Source organism: Lepidochelys kempii, chromosome 20, assembly GCF_965140285.1.
Source record: "Lepidochelys kempii isolate rLepKem1 chromosome 20, rLepKem1.hap1, whole genome shotgun sequence".
Classification (NCBI taxonomy): Eukaryota; Metazoa; Chordata; order Testudines; family Cheloniidae; genus Lepidochelys; species Lepidochelys kempii.
Genome location: NC_136399.1, coordinates 20,921,855 through 20,949,614, shown reverse-complemented (window position 1 = coordinate 20,949,614; position 27,760 = coordinate 20,921,855). Strand labels below are relative to the sequence as shown.

The 27,760-nt window shown below is 41.3% G+C and overlaps 1 protein-coding gene across 1 annotated transcript in view; it reads left to right on the top strand.

Moving 5' to 3' along the window:
* Nucleotides 1-27,760, top strand: part of CBX5 (chromobox 5) — a 61,091-nt gene that overhangs the window by 17,016 nt on the left and 16,315 nt on the right. Inside the window, 3 exon segments of the mRNA XM_073319461.2 lie at nucleotides 19,544-19,722; nucleotides 20,882-21,068; nucleotides 25,401-25,498. Coding sequence (XP_073175562.1) covers nucleotides 19,544-19,722; nucleotides 20,882-21,068; nucleotides 25,401-25,498 — 464 coding nt within the window.

Sequence of the window (27,760 nt, the reverse complement as noted above, 5' to 3'; positions counted from 1 at the left end):
TATTGCTGTCCAATAAAGTTGTAGAGCTGCTGTGAAGGAATGAACAGTACAGAGCAGTTATCAAATGATCCATTGCCTGTGTTCAAGCCCCAGTTAGAAGCTTAGGGGAAACCAGTTGCATCCCTGACCATCTTGCCTGATAACCATTGATGGACCTATCCTCCAGAAACTTATCTAATTCTGTGTTGAATCCTTTTATAGTTTTGGCCTTCACAAAATCCCCTGGCAATGAGTTCCACAGGTTGACTGTGCTTTGTGTGAAGAAGTACTTCCTTTTGTTTGTTTTAAATCTGCTGTCTATTTAATTTCATTGCGTGACCCCTGGTTTTTGTGTTATGTGAAAGAGAAAATAACACTTCCTGCACACCATTTGTAATTTTATAGACCTCTATCATGTCCCTCCTAAATTTGCCTCTTTTTCTAAGATGAATAGTCCCAGTCTTTTTAATCTCTCCTCATATGGAAGTTGTTCCATAATCATTTTTATTGTCCTCTGTATCTTTTCCATTTTCAATATGTTTTTTTTTTAAATGGGATGACCAGAACTGAACGCAGTATTCAAGGTGTGGGTGTACCATGGATTTATATCGTGGCATTGTGATATTTACTGTCTTATTATCTCTTTCCTAATGGTTCCTAACATTGTTAGTTTTTTTGACTGCCACTGCACATTGAGCTGATGTTTTCAAAGAACTATCCACTATTACTCCAAGATTCTCATAGACTCATGGATTTTAAGGTCAGGAGGGACCATCAGAAGCCTCTAGTTTGGCCTTCTGCATACTGCAGGCCACAGAACCTCATGAACCCACTCATGTAATAGACGCCTACTAGCTAATTTAGAATTCATCATTTTGTACCTATAGTTGGGATTATGTTTTCCGTTGTGCATTACTTTGCATTTATCATCATTGAATTTCATCTGCCATTTTGTTGCCCAGTCACCAGTTTTGTGAGTTCCTTTTGTAACTCTACACAATCAGCTTTGGATTTAACTATCTTGGGTAATTTTGTATCCTCTGCAAAGTTTGCCACCTCACTGTTTACCCCTTTTTCCAGATCATTTATGAATATGTTGAACAGCACTGGTCCCAGTACAGATCCTTGGGGGACACTGCTATTTACCTCTCTACATTCTGAAAACTGACCATTTATTCCTTCCCTTTGTTTCCTGTCTTTTCATCAGTTATGATCCATGAGAGCACTTTCCCTCTTATCCCATGACTGCTTACTTGGCTTAAGAGCCTTTGATAAGAGACCTTGTCAAAGGCTTTCTAAAATTCCAGGTACACTATATCCACTGGATTACATTTGTCCACATGTTTGTTGACCCCCTCAAAGAATTCTATTAGACTGGCGAGTCATGATTTCCCTTTACAAAAGCTAGATTGACTGTCCCCCAACAAATTGTGTTCATCTGTGTCTGAATTCTGTTCTGTACTATAGTTTCAACTAATTTGCTTGGCACTGAATTAAGGATTACTGGCCTGTAGTTGCCAAGATTGTCTCTGGAGCCTTTTAAAAATTGGTGGCACATTAGCTATCCTCCAGTCTTTGGTATAGAAGCTGATTTAAATGTTAAATAGGTTACATACCACAATTAGTAGTTCTGCAGTTTCTTATTTTATTTTCATTAGAACTCTTGTGTGAATACTATCTGGTCCTAGTGACTTATTACTGTTTAATTTATCAGTCCGTCCCAGAACCTCCTTTATTGACATCTCAATCTACGACAAATCCTCAAATTGATAATCTAAATGAATGGGTCAGTCATTCCATTATTTTGCCCCGGATGGATGTCAGGCTGACAGGCCTATAATTACTATATCGTCCTGTTTTACCCTTCTTAAATATTGGCACAACATTGGCTTTCTTCCAGTCTCATGGAATTGCTCCAGTGCTCCAAGACTTATTTAAAAAATCGACATTAAAGAGTCCAGCAAGCACCTCGGCCAGTTCTTGTAAAACTCTTGGATGTAAGTTAGCCGGGCATACTGATATAAAAAATATTAACTTTAGTAGCTGCTGATTAATATCCTCCTTAGTTACTGTTGGAACAGAAAGTATTTCATCATCATGATATGTATGTATCACCTTGCTTGTTCCCAAATACAGATCAGAATTATTTTTATAGTACACTTCTGCATTATTTATTGACAACTTGATGTTTATTTTGACTAGCAAACATGAATTAAAACTACGACTTGCCATATTTCCAGTAGGGTTTCTTAATACATTTTTAAAAATAAACCTCTTTTCTAGTGCAGGCATGGCTTACGATGCAGGCTAACAGGTCTGAATTAGCCTACCACATTTTAGGTTAGGGGAGAGGCTAGGCTAAAGCACAGCCAGCTAACATGGCTTCAAACATACTTAGGCTGTATCTTAATGGAGCTTTTCAGTTGTGTTACCTTTAACTCGATTAACCTTTTTTTTGCCTGTCAAGAACAGGACTTTAGGCTACTTTCTAGGTTATGATAGGACTAGCTAACGTGATTGTGAAGATTTATGCTGTGTCTGCACTGGATGCTAAATGGTGTTTGAAATCGTGTTCGATAAGGCAGGTTACCTAAGTCGATTTTAAAAAGCACCTTGTTTTTTAATTTAGGAATTGGTCTGCACATGGTTTAGAAAGTGATATAAAGTAGCCCCCTAGGGTGGAAACTGTTATACAGGTATAAACTTGTTTACATACAGCAGTGTCCACACTAGGGGGTTGTACCGTTTTACTATATTGGTATACCAGTAGACTATACCATCAAAGTGCTCCTAGGGTGGATGCAGCTTATACTGGCAAAACCTGGCAAAAGCACAGTTATCTAGGTCGTCCCCTTTTCCCCCCACCCCAGTGAAATAAGCTGCCTTTGCTGGCATATTGTGCGTACTCTAGGGGCATTTGCTTGCATAGCTATGTCTGTCTGGGATCACACTCTGAACAACATAGCTGTTGACAAAAGTCTAGTGTAGAGTTGGTCTATGTGTAAGACAGGGCTGAAGGATACCTATGGACTTCACAACATTTGCTTCTGAGCATTCTTAGTAAAATAATTTCCAACAACTTTTGTTAAATCAAAAATGTTTTTCAGACCAAGTAGAAGCTCTCGTTCTCAGCAAGAACCACATCTGTTCCAAGTTTCAAATTGAGCCTATTTTTGCTGTAGCTTTTATGTATTATTTTAAGGTGGTATTACAATGGGAAAAGTGATTTTTGTCTCTACCATGTCTCATACTGCTGAAGGGACTCTGGCCACTTTTTAGAAAATTTCCTCTGGGCAGAGACCAAGCACAGAAGACTTCAATGAATATTTTTATGAAGTTGTAAGTATGGGACAGACAGGGTTTATAGTGGAAAATGTTTTGGAGCATTGATAATTATAGTGTCTGCTAGTCCCCATTAGAATAACTGCAGTCTCTGCTCTGGCCTTTCTTCAAAAACATTTCCATTATTCTGTGCTACTACAGCTCCCCATGTGGCAGCAATAGCGAGAATGCTGTTGTAGAAAAGATGCTGTCAGCTGCTGTATTTTAACCAACATGTTGTCTAGTCTTGTTCATTGTAGTAGCTAAAATGCAGGTGGCTGCTTTGCACTAGTGGTCCTACTGTTGCTTCTGCCATGGTGTTTGAGCAACGACAGGAAGATATTTTGGTGGGAGGACTAGTATAAACAGTGGCCCTGGGGCCTGAGGGTATGTCTACACTTACATTTTATAGCGCTCTAACTTGCTGGCTCAGGGGTGTGAAAAATCATCCTTCCCCCCTCTCCCTGCGCACAACCACACTCACATTTCAAAGCGCTGCCGCAGGAGCGTTCCCACGGCAGCGCTTTGAAGTTTCTAGTGTAGATATACCCTAAGGTACGTACAATTACTGTACCAGTTTTAACTATTTTGGCTAGGAGTATGATTTTCCTTCTGAAATAGTTAGATCAGTACAGGTCCTAGTGTAGACCCACTTGTGTTTGTGTAAAGGTGCCGCATGCTGCCAAAGGAGAATATCCATATCAGTATAACTGCATCTATATTAGGGGGGCTGTAACAATTCAACTGCAGCGGTACAATTCATATGTGTAGACAAGGCCTGGTATTTGTAGTCATAAGCAGTGAAACAGCACCATAAAAAGTATGAATTTGCCTTATTTATCTCAATTTAGTGGAAATGGCAAGGTCTGGTTTTTCTCATTTGGAAATTAATGCTCATAGAAGAGTCGCACATCTTGATTCACTAAAATGGGGCTGTAATTCATTTAATGTACACATCATTGTGAACTTGTAAAACTCTGAAATGCATGTTTAACACAAAATGTTAAGGTTTTAGATGCAGGTGGGGCTGGGTGGCTGCTGTCATAGTGATGCTGTGTTCTTGCACTACTCTTGCCATGGGAAGAAGGCTCTATCTGTGGGTTACTGTTCAAGGCCACATCTACACTGGGAAAAAAGCATTTTTTAACATGTTAAATACATCTGTTTTCCTAGGGCAGATAAGGATTTAGGGCTGGATTGTATTAGGTGCTTGAACTTCATTAGGATTCAGTATCTTGCAAGATGTCTGCTGTGTTTTAATGTTTAACCTGGCTTTGTTTCTTTGTTCAGCATATCTTACCTGTGTTGAACACTGTGTGAGAACACTTTAGAACATTAGCATGGAAAGAATTTTCAAAATTGCAAAAAAGATAGCTAAAATCCTGGTGGAGACAAGGAACTGTAGTTTTTATCTTGATGTTAAAAGTACATCTTTTTGCAGTGAAGACTTAGGATCTTCCACTGATGTTCATTGATGCAGATTTGCCGTTTCATTTAGTTTGGACAGTTAAAATAGATGAATTTGTTTTATTTTCTGGTTCTCCTGCCCTAGCCCGATGCTGTTGGTTTTTGGGTTGCACACACTGCAAGAGAATGTTTATATGTTAAATATTTCTATTAATGGGCTTTGTAAAATGTTTTTTATCCAGAACCTGTATTGGACCTAAAGTACCCCTGCAAGAGGGAAATAACCATATTGAGTTTGTGTGTGTATGGGGGTGGGGGGGATGTGAGAGAACCTGGATTTGTGCAGGAAATAGCCCAACTTGATTGTCATGCACATTGTGTAAAGAGTTGTCACTTTGGATGGGCTATCACCAGCAGGAGAGTGAATTTGTGTGGGGGGGTGGAGGGTGAGAAAACCTGGATTTGTGCTGGAAATGGCCCACCTGATGATCACTTTAGATAAGCTATTACCAGCAGGACAGTGGGGTGGGAGGAGGTATTGGTTCATATTCTCTCTGTATATATAAAGTCTGCTGCAGTTTCCACGATATGCATCTGATGAAGTGAGCTGTAGCTCACGAAAGCTTATGCTCTAATAAATTGGTTAGTCTCTAAGGTGCCACAAGTACTCCTTTTCTTTTTGCGAATACAGACTAACACGGCTGTTACTCTGAAACCTGTCATATTTGTAGGCTGATTCAGGGTTGGTGATTAACTGTGGTATACAATATAGGAAGAACAAAACGTATTACGTTTCTCTAAATCAGTGGTTCTCAACCAGGGGTACATTTACCCCCCCCCCCCCCCGAAAGACCTCTGCATACCCCCAACGGTACATCTACTCATCTAGATATTAGCCTAGTTTTACAATAGGCTATATAAAAAGCACTAGTGAAGTCAGTACAAACTAAAATTTCACAGGTAATGATTTGTTTATATTGCTCTGTATACTATACACTGAAATGTAAGTACAATATTTATATTCCAATTGATTTATTTTATAATTCTATGATAAAATGAAAAAGTAAGAAATTTTCAATAATAGTCTGCTGTGACACCTGTTGTATTTTTATGTCTGATTTTGTAAGTTTAAGTGAGGTGAAACTTGAGGATACACAAGACAAATCAGACTCTTGAAAGGGGTACAGTAGTCTGAAAAGATTGAGAGCTACTACTCTAAATGAACGATCTCTTATAGCCTTGTAGATCTGAAATGGGAACTTCCGATTTCTGTAAAAGTAGCCTTCTCTTGTATGAAACTGGCTTCTTTTGGTGTCATTTAAATAACAATATATCTGTAGCACTGAGCATACTTTTATGATATTGTGACACAATAACTCACACTTAAACATCAAAAGAGATACTTCAGAGGGCCCGCAAGGTTCAATAACTCTGTGGTTTGTTTCGCCTATCATCGGCCATTATATTTTTTACAAGCTCTTAAATTGCTACAGAGAGAAATTGTTTTGGATTGTAATAGATGGTTAAGAAGCTGCCAAGGATACCTTGTTGTATGGGGTGGAAACAGTTTAATACTATTTTGGTTTTATTTATCTAAGTTCTAGACAATATTGCTTAAGTATAATTTGTATTACAAATACACTGAAGTGATAGCAGGACACAAAATTATACTGTGCATTAAAGGGACATTGTCAAGGGCTTCGAAACATTTGGAAGCCTCTCCTTAGAGGAGATTAAATTTTAGTCATAGTTGTTTGAGCTTTCTCTAGTCCTTGCTGTGAATCCCACACTAATAAACATCCATGATTTGATAGATGAACCGGCTGCTCAGGTTGCAGAGCTCTGCATTTGTGAATTATCCCTGTATACTATCACTGCAAGCAAGCTCCTTTTTAATAACAACAATCATAATCTTAAAAATAAGAAGAAACTCTTGAGAGGCTTGATCCAACTCCCATTAAAGTTAGTGTAATATGTTTCATTAACTTCATAGGGAATTGGATTCATTTCTAAATTAATGTCTGGCGATTTCACGTGACTTTTTTTTTTTTTTTTTAAAGATGAAGAGTCCATGTTAGAGTGATGGAAAACTTGGGAATTAAAAATTCTTGACATCTGTGTAAGGGCGTGGGTGGGTAAATGTGCACAAATACAGTTAGCTTCTATGCTGGCAAATCCAGAAATTCAGAATTAATATTTTGAGAGAAATTGAGTAAAATTTTAAAGAAACATTAGGGTTAGTCTCATTCTGCAGAGGCTAGCAACAGGTCTGAGAGCATCATGAATCTAGACAAAGGTTTAGGGTTGTTGGAGTTTGATTATTCTTCTGGCTTGTAGATCTGATGAAGATGTGTTAACTTTCTCAGGAGGATGTTAACTAGTGTCTACTAAAGTTAGACATTTTTAAATCAGCATGTCCAGATAACTTGCATCCAAGAGTTTTAAAAGAGCTTCCTGTAGAGCTCACTGGACCATTAATTTTGATTCCCAATAAGTCTTGGAACATCGGGGAATTTCCAGAAGATTGCAAGAAAGCTAGTGTTATGCCAATAATTAAAAAGGATAAACAGGATGACACAGGTAATTATAGGCCTGTCCCTCTGACATCGATCCTGAGCAAGATAATGGAGTGGCTAATACACCACTCGATTAATAAAGAATTAAGGGAAGGTAATATAAATAATGCTAATCAACATGTGTTAATTGAAAATAGATCTTATCAAACTAACTGGATAGCTTTTTTTGCTAAGATCGCTAGTTTGACTGGTAGAAGTAACAGTATTGCTGTAATATACTTAGACTTCTGTAAGGCGTTTGACTTGGACATTTTTATTTTAAAAAAAAAACAAAACCTAGGAAGATATAAAATGAACATGGCACACATTAAATGGGTCTAAAGCTGGCTAACCGATAGGTCTCAAAATGTAACTGTAAAGGGCAAATTGTCATTGAACAGGAAGGTGTGACGCTCCCCAAGGCTGTGAGGTACCTTGTTACCACCTGTTCATGGTGTGAGGAAGCCTGCTGTCTGTGCCTGCTAGGAGTCAGCTCCCCAACCCCACTGGCCACGGGCAACACAAGCACTCCCCAGGCAGGCCTTGCTGTCTCGCTTTAGATTAGCTATAAGTATGCTCCAACTTTCGAGCCTTCCACGCATCCCCCTGGAGTGACCAGCCCTTAGTCTATTAGACATTGACAGAATTCACAGACCTGCTGCTCCTAAAGGAGCAACATGCACCAGCTTACAAGTTTCACCTCAGGATCATCTCACTGTTTAACACACAGCTCTTACATGTCTATAGTGAAAACAAGTAAAAGTGTATTTAACGAAGAGTAGAGATTGAAATGATAGCAAGTAGAAATATTGGATACAAATGGTTACATGTAAAATAAAAACATAACAGGCATTCTAGAGCCCAGACTTACTTAACTAGTTACCGTTGTTACCCTGAAAACAGATTTCTAGCTAACCTATTATTCCCACCTGGGTTTACCAAGGGTTCCCTCGAGAGGTGAAATTTAAATATCTCCTTAAAGGTTTTCCCTTAAAACCACCCACCTGTGCTCCTCAGTCTGTTTTCCTCAGGTATGGGTGGCTAAGGAATTTCCCAGAGGACATGGATACAGCCTTCTGATAAATAAACGATTAACCTAAAACAGTATTTTTACTAAAACAAGGAACCTTTTTATTGGTGCAAATAATAATCCCTAATACAATAATAATCTAAAATACAAATCCCTTGCAAGTTAGAGAGCACCCCAAACTGTAATAACATACAGTTTGAGATCATTCTAAGTGGCTGCGCCCTGCTTCAGATGGCCAGTCTTCTGCAGGACACTGACAGCAGCTCTTAAATGTTTCTTAAATCTTACATATATACATTCCTTTTGCAGCTTACACACATACATACACCTTTATTAACCGAAGCACACCCATATATACACTAACACTATACTGTACTATGTGCGATTATAGCTGACAAGCTTACTCTGTCTCCTAACTTCGCTGTCTTCTCCTCAGGTCTCTCTTTCCTTCCTCTATTCAGGGGACACCATCATAGGGCCTAATCACATCAGCCACAATATCAGAGGCTCGTTCACATCTACCAATGCGATCTATGCCGTCATGTGCCAGCAATGCCCCTCTGCCATGTACATTGGCCAAACCAGACAGTCTCTATGCAAAGGAATAAATGGACACAAATCAGACGTCAAGAATTATAACATTCAAAAACCAGTTGGAGAATACTTCAATCTCTCTGGTCACTCGATTAGAGACCCAAAAGTGGCAATACTTCAACAAAAAAACTTCAAAAACAGACTCCAACGAGAGACTGCTGCATTGGAATTAATTTGCAAACTGGATACAATTAACTTAGGCTTGAATAGAGACTGGGAGTGGATGGGTCATTACACAAAGTAAAACTATTTCCCCATGTTTATCCCCCTCCCCACCCCCCACTGTTCCTCAGAGGTTCTTGTCAACTGCTGAAAATGGCCCACCTTGATTATCACTACAAAAGGTTCCCTCCCCGCCGCACCCCGCTCTCCTGCTGGTAATAGTTCACCTCACCTGATCACTCTGGTTACAGTGTGTATGATAACACCCATTGTTTCATGTTCTCTATGTATATAAATCTCCCCACTGTATTTTCCACTGAGTGCGTCCGATGAAGTGAGCTGTGGCTCATGGAAGCTTATGCTCAAATAAATTTGTTAGTCTCTAAGGTGCCACAAGTACTCCTTTTCTTTTTGCGAATACAGACCAACACAGCTGCTACTCTGAAACCTTTCCTTCCTCTGTGTCCCCGTCTGTGTCTCTGCGTTCCAGTGGCAGGGCAGGGCAGGACTCCTCTGCTACTGTCCTGCTGCTGCTGCTTCTTTACTGGCAGCTCCTAATCCTCCGGCTGCCTACTGACACACTGACTTTTATACTGTCCTGTCAGAACTTTCTTGCACAACTGCCCACATTTTAAACTGCCGGGTCTGTTCTTAGCTTGCAGCTGTTGATTACCTCAGTGTTAGGACCTTTCCCCTACTTTGGTTTTCCTGCCAATTCTATTTTTGGTGCTGTGTGACCTGCAGCTTCTAATGGCGGAGTGACTCTTGCTTATTTAAAATGGAAGCCAGGGATACAAAATGGAATCTGGGGAATTTCTCTGGTATCAGTCCCTTCCTTAATGGTTTCAAGATATTTATATATCTAGCCATCACCTACTAGTGAATTCGATGGGTGTTTGGCGTTGTCCAAAGTTGGCTCAAGTCTCTCTTTTTGAGACTGAGCATATGTTTCTTTTCATTGGCACAATACCTTACTTCCCCAATTCAGCCTCACTAGAAGGATGTAATCATTTCAGCGCTCTCTACAACTGTTTAAGCTTTCTTTTAATTCAATGTATTAAAATAAGCATCTCAGTCACCACCAGTATCTGAAGCATTAAGATCACTATAATAGATGCAAAATTGCTTGCATTCCTGTTTGTTTTATTTTAATTTCATTTTATTTGTAAAGTGACATATAATGATCATAACTCTGTGTATATTGGCTTTGACTCGTTATAACAAGTTCTTGCAAATATAATATTACACACACACAATTGTTTAAACAAAACTAGGGTAAAACTGTTTCATGACATATTTATGAGTTATATTTAGAAAAACAAATGGTTGGCTGTAAATTGCTCACATTAAATTTTAATACATGTTTTACAAGTTAATTTTAAATTTCTTTTAATAAACCCATTACAATTTCCAATCTTTTTTGAACTATTTGTAATTTAACATACATTTTCTTGGTTCAACAACACACTAATATAATAAATAATATACAAACAATTTGTACAAAATGGAGCCTGGGGAATTTCTCTAGTATCACTGTCATGTCTTGTAATATTGTTCAACAGTGTTTTTCAGCCAGGTGGGCTCTGATCCTTTTTTCATGAAACAAGCCACACTCTCAACTTGTTCTCTCTAGTGAAGGATCTTGGATGTCTCCTTGCATTCTCCTGTTGTACCAGACTAGTTCTTTAATGTTTGACATCAACAGGACACCCTTCTGCTGTGTGTTCCCTCCTGTAGATTTTTGTGATCTCTTGTCAACTTCAGTCTTGATTAGCTGGTGGCTTATATGTAAATAGACTTACAATGACCAGCCAGGGAGATAAATGTCTACTGCCTCTTGCTTGAACAATTCCTGTTTATCACCTTCTAGTTACTTGTTTTACCTTACATATCTTAAGAACGTAGTTTTCAGTGTAGATACATAACTTTTTAAATAATATCCTTACATACATTTCAAAGTGATTATGACGACCAGCAGGCTGTGGGCTCTCAGTAGAGCCTTTAAATGCCCTCTTTGGCTAACTATTATGTAGATAGGGATCCCCGGGGTCTCATAAAAACTCCCCATAGACCCCTTATGCCTTCTGCCAGTTGGCACCAAGGGGTCCCTTGGTCAGAGTGTGTTTCTAGCTGTGTCCTGCAGGGATTGGTTCTTGGCCCTACCCTGTGTAACGTTTCTGATAATGACCTTGAAGAAAACATAAAATAGTCACTGATAAAAGTTTGCAGATGACACAAAAATAGAGGGAAGGTAAATAACGAAGAGGACAGGTCACTGATACAGAGCGATCTGGGTTGCTTGGTAAGCTGGATGCAAGCAAATGATGTGTGTTTTAATATGGCTAAGTGTAAATCTTTGAACAAAGAACATAGGTCATACTTATACAATGGGGGAATGTATGCTGGGAAGCAGTGACACCGAAAAAGACTTGGGGGGGATGGTGGATAAGCAGCTTGAACACAAGCTCTCAGTGTGACGCCAGAAGGGCTAAATGCAGTCCATGGATGTATAAACAGGAGAATCTCAAGTAGGGGTGGTTAGGCCATATTACCTCTGTATTTGGCTTTGGAGTGACAACTTCTGGAATACAGTGTCCAGTTATAGTGTCCACAATTCAAGAAGGATGTTGATAAAATGGAGAAGGTTCAGAGAAGAGCCAAAAGAATGATTTAAAGGATTAGAAAACCTGCCTTATAGCGGTAGCCTCAAGTAGCTCAATCTACTTAGCTTAACAAAGAGAAGGTTATGGGTGACTTGATTACAATCTGTAATTACCTATGTGGAGAACAAATAATTAATAATGGGCTCTTCAGTCTAGCAGAAAAAGTATAACACAATTCAATGGTTGGAAGTTGAAGCTAGACTAATTCAGACTGGAAATAATGCATACACTTTTAACAGAGAGAATAATTAACTATTGGAGCAACTAGCCAAGGGTCGTGGTGGATTCTCCATCATGACCGTTTTTAAATCCAGACTGGATGTTTTTCTAAATGATCTGCTCTATGAATTATTTTGGGGGAAGTTTTATAGCTTGTGTTATACAGGAGGTCAGACCAGATGATCACAATGTTCCCTTTGGGTGTGGGAATCTATGAATAATTATGAAAAGTCCCAGTTCTCTAAACATGCAACTCTTTAATGATCATGGGTTAAGGAACATGTGGTATTTAATGCTTTTTCAAACTGTAGCTAGTTAGCAAAGATCCCCTTATGTCCAAAATGTACTATGTGCTTTATATACTGTAAGAAGACAGGTCTGTGCCCCAAGAGTTTACAGTCTACACAGATAACATAGGTCTTGTCTGGATGCGTATTAGCTGTGATCCCTAGGGATTACCTTGACCAGCTAATCTGTTAAAAGCACAGCTGCATTGTCTTCACTAGAATTTTAACATGTTAACAAGTACTTGTGGCACCTTAGAGACTAACCAATTTATTTGAGTATAAGCTTTCGTGAGCTACAGCTCACTTCATTGGATGCATTCAGTGGAAGATACAGTGGGGAGATTTATATACATAGAGAACATGAAACAATGACACACACACACACACACACACACACACACACACACTGTAACCAGAGTGATCAGGTGAGGTGAGCTATTACCAGCAGGACGGGGGGGGGGACGGGGACCTTTTGTAGTGATCATCAAGGTGGGCCACTCCAAGCAGTTGACAAACGTCTGAGGAACGGTGGGGGTGGGATAAACATGGGGAAATAGTTTTAATTTGTGTAATGACCCATCCACTCCAGTATGCCAACATTTTTATGGCTGACTTAAGACAACGCTTGCTCAGCTCTTGTCCCCTAATGCCCCTACTCTATTTGCGCTACATTGATGACATCTTCATCATCTGGACCCATGGAAAAGAAGCCCTTGAGGAATTCCACCATGATTTCAACAATTTCCATCCCACCATCAACCTCAGCCTGGACCAGTCCACACAAGAGATCCACTTCCTGGACACTACGGTGCTAATAAGCGATGGTCACATAAACACCACCCTATACTGGAAACCTACTGACCACTATTCCTACCTACATGCCTCCAGTTTTCATCCAGACCACACCACATGATCCGTTGTCTACAGCCAAGCTCTACGATACAACCGCATTTGCTCCAACCCTGCAGGCAGAGACAAATGCCTACAAGATCTCTATCAAGCATTCTTACAACTACAGTACCCACCTGCTGAAGTGAAGAAACAGATTGACAGAGGCAGAAGAGTACCCAGAAGTCACCTACTACAGGACAGGCCTAACAAAGAAAATAACAGAACGCCACTAGCCGTCACCTTCAGCCCCCAACTAAAACCCCTCCAACGCATCATCAGGGATCTACAACCTATCCTGAAGGATGACCCATCACTCTCACAGATCTTGGGAGACAGGCCAGTCCTTGCTTACAGACAGCCCCCCAACCTGAAGCAAATGCTCACCAGCAAACACACACCACACAACAGAACCACTAACCCAGGAACCTATCCTTGCAACAAAGCCCGTTGCCAACTGTATCCACATATCTATTCAGGGGACACCATCATAGGGCCCAATCACATCAGCCACAATATCAGAGGCTCGTTCACGTTCACATCTACCAATGTGATCTATGCCATCATGTGCCAGCAATGCCCCTCTGCCATGTACGTTGGTCAAACTGGACAGTCTCTACGTAAAAGAATAAATGGACACAAATCAGACATCAAGAATTATAACATTCAAAAACCAGTTGGAGAACACTTCAATCTCTCTGGTCACTCGATTAGAGACCTAAAAGTGGCAATTCTTCAACAAATAACTTCAAAAACAGACTCCAACGAGAGACTGCTGCATTGGAATTAATTTGCAAACTGGATACAATTAACTTAGGCTTGAATAGAGACTGGGAGTGGATGGGTCATTACACAAAGTAAAACTATATTTCCTCACGTTTATTCCCCCCCCCCCCCCCGGTTCCTCAGAGGTTCTTGTCAACTGCTGGAAATGGCCCACCTTGATTATTAGTACAAAAGGTTCTCTGGTAACAGCTCACCTTAAGTGATCGCTCTGGTTACAGTGTGTATGGTAACAGCCATTGTTACCATGTTCTCTATGTATATAAACCTCCCCACTGTATTTTCCACTGAATGCATCCGATGAAGTGAGCTGTAGCTCACGAAAGCTTATGCTCAAATAAATTGGTTAGTCTCTAAGGTGCCACAAGTCCTCCTTTTTCTTTCTGCGAATACAGACTAACACGGCTGCTACTCTGAAACATGTTAACAGATTCTCCTTGAAAATCATTTGAGGCTGTGCAATGACCTAGTCTTGAATGGTTTTCTTAACCAAATTCTACCTCAATTCCACTAGGAGCTATGAACTATGCTTGCTGAACATGACTGTCAGATCAAGGTTGTGAAAGTCATTTCCAGAATGGTCATCTCTTGTGGTGTGTAGAGAGAGACTAGATTTTTTTTTTTCCCACTGCTAGAAGTGAGAAATTTTAGGGTTTCTTGGAGGTTGAGTGATTTATCAGGATAATTACCACTTCTATCCTGGAGGTATGGGAATATTTAAGGATTATTATGTGCTTTGAAATCCTTACCGGGACCATATAATGTTTTGTGTTTGTGCAGCATCTAGCACTTTGTGGGTGCTACCAGAAACAACGTAACCAAACTTGATAGACAACAGTGGCATGGGAAATGTATATTTTGTTTTGGATATCTTAACCTTTAGCTTTGTGTTACAAACACTTTTTTACTAGTTTATTTTGCAGTATTACCAAAGTATTGTAAATACTGTCCCTGTATTGCCTGTAATAGCAGATGCCACATAGGCTTCCATAAAACTCCTACAGGTTTCCAATTGTTTAATTTTGTCCATCTTCCTCCCTTCCAGGAAGATTAGAGATATCTGCCTTTAGAAAAAGGCTGCCAATGGATTCTCTAGTAGCAGTACTTAAGACTCCAAAATTGAAAAGTGATTGTGCTAGTTCACAAGATGTCCAGCTGTTGTAGACATATACAAGGGAAAATCCCACTAGTTATTTCTCTCTTTGGATCTGGGTTGCATCTGGAGTTGACATTTGAGTTGCTGCAGCTCCTGTTCCTGTTCTATAATGTTTACAAGAATCTGAGCCTGCTATTGAAAAGAGCTCAGAGCTCCCATTAAGGCATGAAAATAAATGGCCAGTTTTTCAAAAGAGCTCAGCACATTGGGTAGACACTGGGTGTGGAGCTGTTTTGAAAACCTGGAGCAGTGCACTTTAGCAAGGGGGGGCCTTAGGGAGTGGTCTTGTACATGTGATTTCATAAAGTTATTAACGTAATAAATTACCCACACTTAGGTATGTTCAGGATGCCCATTACCATGGTATCATAGCGCAACCAACTACATTTTATGGCATTTTTTCCCTCTTCACCTTTGTTCTTTTAAAGTTTAAATACAGATTTGTTTCCTCTTAATACTCTAGCATACATTTCTATAACATAGTTTTGTAGTAGAATAGCAAAGCCTATCTTAAACAGGTTTAACAAGTGACTTGTTTTAAAATCAAACTACATTGAGTCTGCTAATTTTGTGGTTCTTTACGTTCTGGATTAAAATAAGATGTTGAAAACATGTAATCCCCAAACTTTCTGAGGTTCTGAAATAGGTATCACCAAATGAAATTAATAGGCAGGAGGTTTAAAACAAATAAAAGGAAGCATTTCTTCACACAACGCACAGTCAATCTGTGGAACTCCTTGCCAGAGGATGTTGTGAAGGCCAAGACCATAACAGCGTTCAAAAAAGAACTAGATAAATTCATGGAAGATGGGTCCATCAGTGGCGTCCCTAACCTCTGTTTGCCAGAAGCTGGGAATGAGCGACAAGGGATGGATCACTTGATGATTACCTGTTCTGTTCATTCCCTCTGGGGCACCTGCCACTGGCCACTGTCGGAAGACAGGATACTGGGATAGATGGACCTTTGGTCTGATCCAGTAGGGTGGTTCTTATGTTTTCAGGCAGGTAACACTAGAACAGTGTTCTCTTTCAGGGAATTAATAAATGCACTCTCTTCTGAGCCTTATCTTGTAAGGAGCTGAGAGCACCTTTAACTCTGTGGTGCTTGTTATTTTGCAGAATTGAGCTCTTAGACTGCAGCACATGCTAACGCTGAGGTGGGGGTGAGCAGCAGGCTGCTTACCAGCTAGCTAACATGGCCTCAGCCAAATGATAACATGACAGAAAGACAGATGTTGCACATAACTATAGGCTGCGGCAGAGAGGGTAGTTTAAGGTGAGTGTAGGATTGTAGCCACATCTGGTCACCACCTGGACAGACTGAGGTCAGGTCTACATTACAAACTTACATTGGTATAGCTACATTGCTCAGGGGTGTGAAAAAATCCACACCGCTGAGCGACCTAGTTACGCCAACCTAACCCGCAGTGTAAACAGCACTATGTTGACGAGAGGGCTTCTTCACTGACATAGCTACTGCCTGTCGTACAAGTGGATAACTACGTGGACAGGAGAAGCTCTCCCATCGGTGCAGTAGTGTCTTTTCTGAAGTACTACAGTGGTGCTGGTTCACTGGTGCAGAGCTGTAACCCTCAATTAAATCACCACGCTTTTTAATAACCCTGGGGGAGGGATTGTTTGTAAAGCAGTTTAGTTGCAATTAAAGTAAAGCAAGTTCAAGAATAAGGCCTGGCCTAAATTAGAAAACTGTGTTGCTCAGGGATGTGAAAAATCCACATCCCTGAGCAATGTAGTTAAGCCAACCAAGTCCCTGTATCTTTTTTTTTTTTTTTTTTTTTTTTCCCCTTCTCTCCAGGAAAGGCCAGACTTTGATATGTGAAAGTAGTTATTCCAAGGCTCTGTCTTTGTGTTAAAACTTCCTTGTGTAGACCAGGCCTAATTCTATACACTAGAAAATGAGGTTGGTTTAGCTACATCGGTCAGGGGCATGGCGTTGTTAAGACAACCTAAGTCCTTTTCTAGATACTGCTAGGTCGACCGAAGAATTCTTACATCAATATTGCAATCTCAGGGAGGTGGATTACTTACACTGTGGTTGTGCTGCTGTAACATTTTAAGTGTAGACAAGCCCTTAGTGTTGTAAAACATGCACAATGAGCTGTGTGAATGGGGCATAACACCATTAAAAATGCTTTTAAAGTGTGATTCTACTTTGAAAACAGACTTTGTGGAAATGATTCCATGGATTTCCAGGTTTGTTTTTTTGTGTCTAGCGCATGAGCCAGTTTTACAAGTAAAAAGGCTCAGCAAACTCCCGTTGAGGTCTGTGAAGAAAATTAGGCTAATTGTGGACCATGAATCACCATCAATAAAGATTCTGCATTTGTAGTTAGCAATTCTGTTGATGCAGCAACCAGGTTAGGATTCCTGTTCATGCTCCCAGGTTCACTGAAATAGTGCAATTAAATTGGGTCTGCTGGTGGTTGGCTTGTTTCAAGCTCTGTCCATTTGCCTTTTCTGCCCTCAGGCAGCTTATTCATCCACTCCTGGGCCAGAAGTATACTAGTGCCTCATAGGACTAAATGCATAACTGTTTAATGAACATTAGCTGTGTGGCCTAAACTGACACAAGCCAGGAAATTCCAAGTTAAGAACTGGGAGTCTGCTTTAACTTGGAATTTCCTGGTTTCTGTCTAAATCACATGTTGCGTGTTCAGGGGGTGAGTTGTTGAATTCCTCTTTTAAAGAAACAACAACTGAGGTTATAAAAATATGCATTTACCTCGGAGCTTGGAAAGGTTCCCAGTTTGGTAAGCCTGTGTACTAAGAAATACTGTTGAAAAGTCAACATTTTAAACTGGGACCTTTTTTCTAATTAGCTATGCCACGTGCAGCAATGACTGTTCTGTGTATGTGCAGTGGCCGAGTTTTATACTAGAGGGGATCTGTAATTTAAAAATAAAATGAAACTTAATACCCAATGCAGTTGGACCACACAAGGTTTATGGACTAATAATTTGTTAGACTTGTTAAACTGGAAGCAGAGTAAAGTTATAGGAGCACAAATCTGCTATAACCACTTTTTTCACTCTTGTACCTCAAATGGTATAATTGATTCCCCCTGCCTTTATTAATTTTTGTCTAAAACTTCACTCTGGGACAGAAACCTCATAACCCCATGTTTGTCTGGAATGGTTTTTATTGCCAAGTTATAAATTCCTGGAAAAATGCCATTTTATATCTAACATTGACAGAACTTTAACTATTGTCCCATGAATACGTGCCTTTAATGGCTACAGCCCAGTAATCACAGTAGTAACGTCATAGTCAAGGTTGAAATAGCCCGTTTTTATTTCTCAATTACCTGAATTCTAGTTTGGGGCTGAACTTTCCCTTGTTTCTGACCCATCTATGTTTTGGAAAGTGATGATATCTGTTCAGATCTTTTAATAATACTTGCATAGCAGTTTTCATTTAAAGATCTCAAACCTGATTAATTTAACCTCACTACTCTCTTGGGAGATAGCTAAGTATTATCCCTGGTTTGCAGAGAGGAGAAACTGAGGCTCAGAGTTTAAGGTCCTGTCTGTGTTACCCCAGTCCAATTGTTTCTCTTACATCAGGATGCAACCTAGTTAAATTGCATCTGGACCTTTCAATATAGGGTGACATGGTCTAGTCTTTTAACATAGTCATGATTTCAAACTCTGAGCCTCGTTTTCTCTCCTGTAAAACAGAGATAATATTTGCCTTCCGAGGAGGATAGGGTGGTTATATCCATTGGTATCTGTAAAGGTGATGGTTGTAGAATTGGTTCAAGAACAGTCAAGCCCTCTCTACACGGAGGAAACTGTTTTTTTAAAAAAAAAAAAAATGGCACCACTGCGAATGTTCAGCTCCACTGCTGCTGGAAGCCCTAATGTAGACGGACCACTGGCATTTAACGCCATCTGATAACCCTTGCTCATCCATGCTGTGGCTTCCAACATTGCTAACCTTTGTGGTGCTGAACTAGTGTTCAGAATTTCTATAAAAATGCCCCCAGAATAGGTAGGGCCCCGTTGTTGTTGTAACTGGGTCCCCGGATGTGGTTGTATTTGTAGTTCTAGATGGGGGCATTCCTGCTGGTCAAATCCACAGAATATGTTTATTTACTGAACTCTGCATCCAGCCCAGGGTAGACAGGCCTTCCAGAGATTAAAATGGATCAGTTTAGCTATCCTCAACAGCTCAACTGGAAATACCAACTCGCTTCAAAAATCTTGCAATTCTGGACAAAGTCACTTTGTCAAGTCCTTAAATGACAGGCTCATAGTCTTGTTCACGCTCATTCTTCCCCTTCTGTTTATAGTGGCCTTTTAAGCCCTGATCCTGCAGTGAGCTCTGACCATGGATCTCTCTGCAGGGTCGGCGCTTTAGTGACAAGAGTTGGAGAAACCTTAGAGGGTCCCAAATGGGTGGGTGATACCTTGGCTGGGAGCAGTGCTGAAGCCTGCATCAGTGCCAACAATTAACAACATTTCACTTCCGATTTGCAGGAATTGGGTGGCCTTGGTGCATTAGGTGGAACTTCCTGCGCTATGGGAAAGAAAACCAAGAGGACAGCAGATAGTTCGTCCTCTGAAGATGAGGAGGAGTATGTTGTGGAGAAGGTGCTAGACAGGCGTGTTGTGAAGGGTCAAGTGGAGTATCTTCTCAAGTGGAAAGGATTCTCTGAGTAAGTCCAACTTTCCTTCTGACTTGGGCTATCTTCTTTAGCAGCGCTCCAGGCAGTGCTTCAAATTTGACCTTTGCTGCCCTCATTCAAGCTTTCCTAAACACCTTCAAGGGTGGAGCTTGCCTTCTTCACTCCAGATAAGAGTGGCGTGCATCCATTTAAATGAGTGGGTCACGAGGAGAGGGCCTGGGATTGTGAGTGGGTTGTGAAACACTGGCAAAAGTTACTTTCCCTTTGGCATCTGCGTTCCCTCTCTCACTTCATGGAGTTGGTAGTTCCACTTGAGTTGTTCACCAGCACTCTCGTCTATAGTCTTCCTCCTCACTTGAGCACCAGTGACTGACTCCCGGGTGAAGGTGCACCTGAGCAGTTATTGTCTAGACTTATTGTGGAGATGCTATTGACTGCAGCTTGGGTAAATGGCTGTTTAGAAGAGGGATACTTCAAGTGCCTTTTTAAAAAAATCTCCCCTTTAACTTCCTCTTAATCTGCCCCAATGGGGAAACTTTTTGCAGGTTGTGTGTCCTGTGTGTTTTTCATGGCTTTTGGCCAGACCATTGGGGAATCTAGTAGTCTACCGTGAAACACAGCCATGACTGAAAATGTGCAAGGTTTTTATCTTGGCATGGGTTGTTTAAATGGATGCACACTGCTTTATACTGCGGGCGGGGGCAGAACATTTAACACAGATGATCAGAAAGGAAGGTTCTGGGGGGAGGGATTGGGAAGTATGTATTTGCATAGAAAATCTGGTAGAACCTTGTTTAGTCAAACCTGGTTTATCCATACGTCTTCACTTAAGATAATGACCTCCATTATCACTGCAGTGAAGAGCTCTGCAGACTTCCAGGTGATTCTAGAATAATCAAATGCATTCTCTGTCTCCTGTTAGTCTGAGATTATGCTTCATTTTGAAATCTTCACCTTATGAGTCACTTAGCAACACGGCAATCTGTGTTCATGAAGTGCAAGGGTATCTAAAGTATTGATACTGCAGGTGTCTGGGCTCCCAAAGGAAATGGGGAACTCAGCTTAAAACGCTTGCTAACAACTAACTAACTTTGCCTTAGAGTAGGTCAATATCTATGATCTTTGGATGGCAGCATTAAAACTTCTCCACCTCTGTTTTGATTGTTGTTGCCCATCTTTTCCATGGCAGGGAACACAATACTTGGGAACCCGAGAAGAATCTGGACTGCCCCGAGCTGATTTGTGAGTTTATGAAAAAATATAAAAAAATGAAGGAGGGTGAGAACAACAAATCAAGAGAAAAATCCGAAAGCACAAAGAGGAAATCCAGCCTCTCCAACAGTGCCGAGGACATCAAAACCAAAAAGAAGAGGGAGGTGAGCTTGCAGGATTTTCCTTCACCCCATTCCGCCACAAGTTTCTAGCAAAGCAGCAAGCCCTGTTCTGCACAGAATATATTGATCTGTGCTGGTGGAAACCATCTCCTACCCGCAACCTCCTAAAAATTACATGAGAGAATTATAAAAACGAAAGAGTCAAGAGGGTGTATTCTGTTAGGCAAACTGGCATAGAGCAACACCTCAGTTTGGCTGTGCTTCAGTCTGCCAGCTTTGTACAACTTTCAGGAAAGCTGCCCTAGAATAGGATGAACTAAATGCTGCCGCTGACTCCAAAAAATTGAATCACTAAAAATAATTAGGGTCTTAAATATAATAAAGATTAATAAACAAACAAGGAGCAAACTACAGTAGGCTAGGACACAAGAAATACAGCTTATTGTTTGACTGAAGAAAGAGACTTTAAATGCTGATTTAAGCTTGACATAAGTATTTTAAAGTAGATCTTGCCTTAAAACAATACATGCCTAAAGCAAGAGGCTTTCCTGTATGTCTCAGTCTGCAACAGTCATTTGGGGCTCTAGGGAGGATGCAGCAGTAAAATGCCTGCTCTCGCTGCCCTTAAGTGTTTCTCAAGCATTCATTCACTGTCATATCTAGGAGCAGATTTTAGGGAAAAGTTCATTGTGGGGTTTTTTTTACATTTCTATCTGTTTGTTGTAATTTCAATTTAAAATTCGTATTTATATTGTACTATGTGCAGTGACTAAGAGGCTACATTAACTATCTTGAGCCCAAATGCATTTGAATATCTAGAAGGTCTGGCATAGTTAGGATTCCAAGCAACTTCTGTGCAAAGTAGGACCCATCTCCTCTGCCCTTCCCTTGCTTTCGTTATTGATTACTGCCTCCCACTGGAATGTGGCTGGGCACTTCTGCTCTTCTCTTTGGAGAGTTGTTGCAGCATCTCCTGAAAGATGCATCTCTTTGTGCAGTTGACAAGACATGGTCTCCTCCTGACACCCACAGCTGGATGTTGTACAGATCTCCACTGTGACAGCTCTGGCTCCTGAGTGTTTGGCCATGGACTCGGTCATCTGCACCAGCCAATAGCTGCCATGAAATACATTTTCCAAGATGGGCCTAGCTAGTAAGGGCTTCAAAGGTCAGAGGTGAAATCCTGGCCTCCTTGCAATCAGTGGCAAAACTCCCATTGATTTCAATATGGCCTAGATATCACTCCAGAACCTTGTACCTTTAAAGTAGACCTGGGAAACCAGAGTAACTTTTATGGAGGTCATGGCCTTAGCCTCGTTGAGACAAAGCACTATTCACAGCTGTGAAGATCACAAAAGACTGACAGGCCTTTCTAATCTGTTAGCAAATATTTAATGAAACCCAGCCATTTAATTTTCAAACTCTGGAGGCCAGAACTACAGTATAGGCCGATGGACAGTAATTCCCAGGGAAACTGGGGAAGGTCAAGCAGCTATAGAGGGAGTATCATGTAGCCCTACTTACCTAGACTACGGAGGTAGTGGGTGGACCTTTCATGGTCAAGAGAGGAAAGGAAATCAAGGAATACAACAGAGCGGCAGAAACATGGTGCTTTCTCTTAGAACAGGAGCTCTCTGTTTCAAAGTGCTGCATAGACTTTTAACCACCATTAAAAGCCAATGGGGCATTGAAAATAAATCCCCAGACGTGGCTTTGAAAATGTAGGAAATCCAGACAGGTTGCTGGAGGTAATGATGACTGTTGGTTAAATTACTGTCACTGCAAGCACCTTGATACTCAATTATGATGAGGGCAAGGGGGCCTTGTTGGCTGAAGTATAAAATAAAAATGTTGACTCCCTTTTTAAAAAAAAAAAAAAAAAAAAAGAGGTTTCCCAGATGTGCAGTCCAATGCACAAAACGTGAGAAGATGGGTTATTAAAGCCCATCTTTGTGGAAAAGACTAATATATGGAATCTTACATAAATGAGGAACCGTTGAGCAGTATTTTATGTCTCAGATTTTCCTTTCCTGAAGAAACTCTCCTGCAGAACTGTCTTCTCGTTGCTTTTTTTACAACCTTATTTGAAGAAATGCCCTGCCCTTTACAGCTGTGTCTGTACAAAGTTATGGCTAAGTCATTGGAGATTCAAACCCATATTGCTACTGTCTGCCAGTAATGAAATGATAAGGGGTAATAAGGTCATATATTTCATATCCAGAAGGTTACCCTTAGTGTGTAGGGATTACAGTTTTATAACCCATTATGTATCCTATTTAAAGTTTTGGAACTAAAGCTTTCCACCAGTATAATGAGCAGTTTGATTTCTACAGCTTAGCTGAAGCATCTTGTCTTCTGATTCCAATGTTCTAGCTTGGCACAGTTTCCCAAAGAGATGATGCAAATATCAACACACACTGGTATGGGTCTTAAAAATCCATGCCATGCTTGCATCCACCAGTACTTTTCATGGCAATTGCCATGTATCTGAAGCTGGAGTCTCCCCTGCTGTGTTACCTCAGCCATGATAGTCCATGATCGAACATTAAAAGGCTGGAGACTTGCATACATCTTCTGGGGGCAAAAAAGGAATAGCAGATATTTCTTAATCATTGTTACAAGGGACATTGTTTTGAAATCTAGATAATTTTTAAAAAAAAGAATTGAAAGTAGTTTGAGATAATGTACCTGTCCCCAAGTCCCCTGTCAATTTCTGTGGTTTAGTCACACTTTCTAAAAAATGTTTTTTTCCTCTCCTTTCTTGTGTAAAGACAAAAGGGGAAGCTGGGTAATTTATAGGAGAAACAGTGAAACTGATGATACACAAAGTGTTGTGAAATGCACAAAATATACTCTTGGGAAATTTCCCCCCTCTAATCTTTCAGTGATGGTAATCTCAGTTATTGCATGTCACAATAATAGGGCCACTATTTCAAACAGAAATATGATTTGTTTGTTAAGCTGTGCCCCTTACACCATGTGATCTCTTGTGTGGCACCTGCAGTAAAACATCCTTGAGGTACACATCTTTGTTTACCCCTAAAATGCTCCTCTACCCTCCACATCTCAGCTAGATCTAGTAGCTGAGCTGTCATAACCAAATATACCACAGAATGTTTAGGGTTAGATTTTTAGAAAGCGCTGAGTACCCCTGTTTGGGGTCAAACATATATTTTTGAATGTGCTTAGCTGCTGTGTAGGCACCTAAATGAAGTGGAGAGACTTTCAAATGCGCCCAGCTCCCATTGTTCTCAAAGGCAGTTGTTTGGGTGCTGAGCTCCTTCGAAAATTTAGCCCCAACGCTGTAGTATTGCAGCTGAAGATAGTGATGAGTTCCAGCCATGAAGTTCTCCTCCAGACCCACACTCTTCTAAAGTTGGACAGTGTTCAGGTCCGTCCTTTTGGTTTAGACCTATTTCTAATATAAAAACTAAACACCTGTTGCAGTGCAAATTGTGATGCAGTAGCTTAGATTTTTTTTGTATTTTATTCGTTTACTGAAATTGGTGCATTCCCAGTGGGTCTCCTAGTCACTAGTGAAGTAGCCAGATTTTGCTTGGGTCTGTATTCTCTCATTACCCTCTAAGCGTTTCTTCATTTGGCAAATGTTTTTAGTGCATCCAAAGCCAAACTGGCTGCCTCTTTGTTTGCCTCTTGATCTGCATAGCAGTATCTGTTGTACAGCATGGCAAGCAGCAAACATGTGTATCTGAGAATAACATGTGCTCCTGCAATGAAAGAGAGAACCTTCGCCCCAGACACTATGGCCTGTGGTGACTGAAAGCTGTCAGGCCACCTAACAGCCATCAGATGGTATGTGCGAGGAGCTGCATCACCCCTGCCTCCCTCACGCGCTCACAAGCCCCATCTCAGACTGTTAGTAAAAATGTACAAATTGTCCCATTGTTGGTGGCCTCAGCCCAGAGACCTCATGGACAGAATCAAACTCTCCTCTTCCTTTGGAGTTGGTGGTAGGCTCGAGAAGCTAGCATCCCTGTAGCCAGAGCTATACCTCTTCTGGGGAGAGCAGACTTTGATCTTTGGGGATGTCTGTTATCAATCCAGGACCTCTCACCAGCTGTTAATTTAAACTGATTGCCCTAAAATAGGGGCTTGGCTTTAGGGATTTCCTTGTTTTCCCCTCTCTCCGTGTTCATTATTATTGACTCATGAATTGTAGATTCCAAACAATGACTTGGAGAAGTTAAGGAGTCTAGCCGTCTTTTTATAACCTCACCATATTTCTACATGTCAGAGGGTTGCCAGTGCCCTTTTAAGTCTGCTTCATTCTAAATTGTCAGGATGTAAAGAAACAGCCAAAGATAATATAAATCATTATAATTTTTTTTTTTCAACCCATTCTATCCTTGCCAGAGCAACGATATTGCCAGGGGCTTTGAAAGAGGATTAGAGCCAGAAAAGATCATCGGTGCCACAGACTCCTGTGGAGATTTAATGTTCTTAATGAAATGGTAAGTCCCGGAGTATCGTCATCTCCCCCCCCCTCCCCCGGCCTCCCTTTCAGATTAGTAGCTTGGATGGTTTTCTGGTCTGTGCTCTCGTCTAACACACCCAGGGAAGGAATGGTCCCAAGTGAGCCACTGTAGTAAACAGGACTAGGGCAGCTAGGTAGCTCCACTTTCTTTTGTGTGGCTTCATTCTCTCTCATTCAGGCTTGCCCCTCCTATCTTAGGTTTTACCTCTGCTGTGCCACTGACCTGGTGTTCACTGGTTCGGGGGCTGGCTCGCTCCCCTGTCCCAGAACACAATCAAGTTCAAGCTTCCTGCTGGAACCAGCAACTAGGCAGTTTCCAACTCTGCTCCTCCTGACCCCCCCACCCACCCAGTGATAGTGCACAGGAAATCCTTTGAAAGAGATTCCCATTTGGCTTTCTTGGTTCCTTTGCTTTTTTCAGCTGGATTGGCATCTTGCTGGGCCAATGTAGCAGGCAGCTAGTGGCCCCTCCCCCACCCTCTGCAAAGACAAAGAGCTGGGAGCTTCAGGCACAACAATCCTGCAGCTTTGCTAGGCAGGAGAAGGCTGCAGCTTTGTTTTGCCTGCCTGCTCCAGTTCCCAGCCCTGCCGTAAAGAGTTCCCTGGCTCGTGGCACCTGCCCTCGTTGGCCCAGAGTCCAGCACAGAGTGAGCCCTGGCTCTGCTTTGGCTTTTCTGAAGCCCAGCAGGACAGAAGCAGATTCACTCAATTCCCTCACATCAGCAGGCAGAGTCTTGTACTTCCCACAGGTCTCAGGGTCCTCTGCCCGCAATATGCACCAAATCTAAACATTATAAGGACAAAGTGACGCACACTGGGTGTTGCTCTTACAGCTGTTAGTTGAGCCTATCTTCTGGTAAGCTCTTGTGCATATAGAAATCCAACAGTTCTCTTTGTTCTGTACTCGCTAGTTAAAGGTGAAAAAGCACCTTACGCATACATTACCAGGTGGCTAAAGATGTTGTATTAGAGGAGTGTAATGATAAAAGCTTATTAAGAGTGAGCACACTTCTACATTGTAAATTCACGTGCTGTATGAAGAAATGTGTAAGGCAGCAACTTGGTCATCTTGCAGGCTTTTGCCAGATGCTGCAAACAAGGAGTGAAGGCAACATCTGCAGAGGCCTCTCTGGTCCTGGGATATTGTCTTTACAAATGGAAAACAAAAATTTTGCCTCTAAAACATTCACTCTGATCTCAGCCAGGGGGTTTTGCTGCTGCCATTTCTGCACTGGGGGGAGAACATCTGCACTTTGACTGTTCAGTCTTGTCCTAATTCACCGTTACCCTTCTACATTTTGGGTCAGATCAGTAGAAGAGTTACACTGCTGTGTTCTGCAGATGGATTTAATTGGGGAAGTTAATAATTAAGTGGGCTTTCAGGTTTGGATACCTTCTCACTGGGTTGTGTTCCTGAAGGTAGAGCCAGCCCCTGATATGGTGATTGACAGGTCTCCTCCTGCCACCTCAGTTGCACAGCACAGATTACACCCGGTGTAGGAATGGTGATACTTCGGGAAGAAGGTGTGCATAAAAGTATCCTATATAAATGGACTATGTTTATGGAACAGAGGGGGAAACTGCAAGTGATCCCACAAGATGAAGATGGCAAAATCTTGGTAGATGAGAGAGGCAGGGAGAGAGAGCTCCCTGGTGAGCAGTGGATACTAAACTAATGTTGTTCTTAACATTACCAAAGTGGACAGCATTACATTGATTGGGGTGGAAGGTGATCGTGGGGAGCAGGAAATGAAGTTTCCTATAATCCAGTACATGAATTGAATTTATCTGGCAGTTTTACTTGATGGTAGCGCTGGGGCAGCTGTTGCTCCACTATTCAGTTCTTCTTCAAGTAGCGTCCCGGCGGGTGCTCCACTGTAGGTGTGCTTGCGTCCCTGTGCTGCCGATCGGAGAACTTCACATGAACTGTCTCTCCCTTCCCCCAATGGGGTGTGCTCAGCTCACCGGGCTTCAAGAAGTCCCTCTCTTGTAAAGTGGCTGTCCCTATCGCAGACAAGCACTCCCGATGTATTTGCTGCCTTGGGGAAGGATACATCCAACAAAAGTGTGGTCTTTGCCAGCAACTCAGGCCCCCGTCCTCTAAGAATAGAGAGCTCAGGCAGGTTATCTTCATGGAGTCAGCTCTCCGACCCTCTCCAGACCTGCACCACAAGTCACCTGGCAGATGTGAGTCTTCTCGACAACCCTTAACACTTAAAGACTGTGGGTCAAAGAAAAA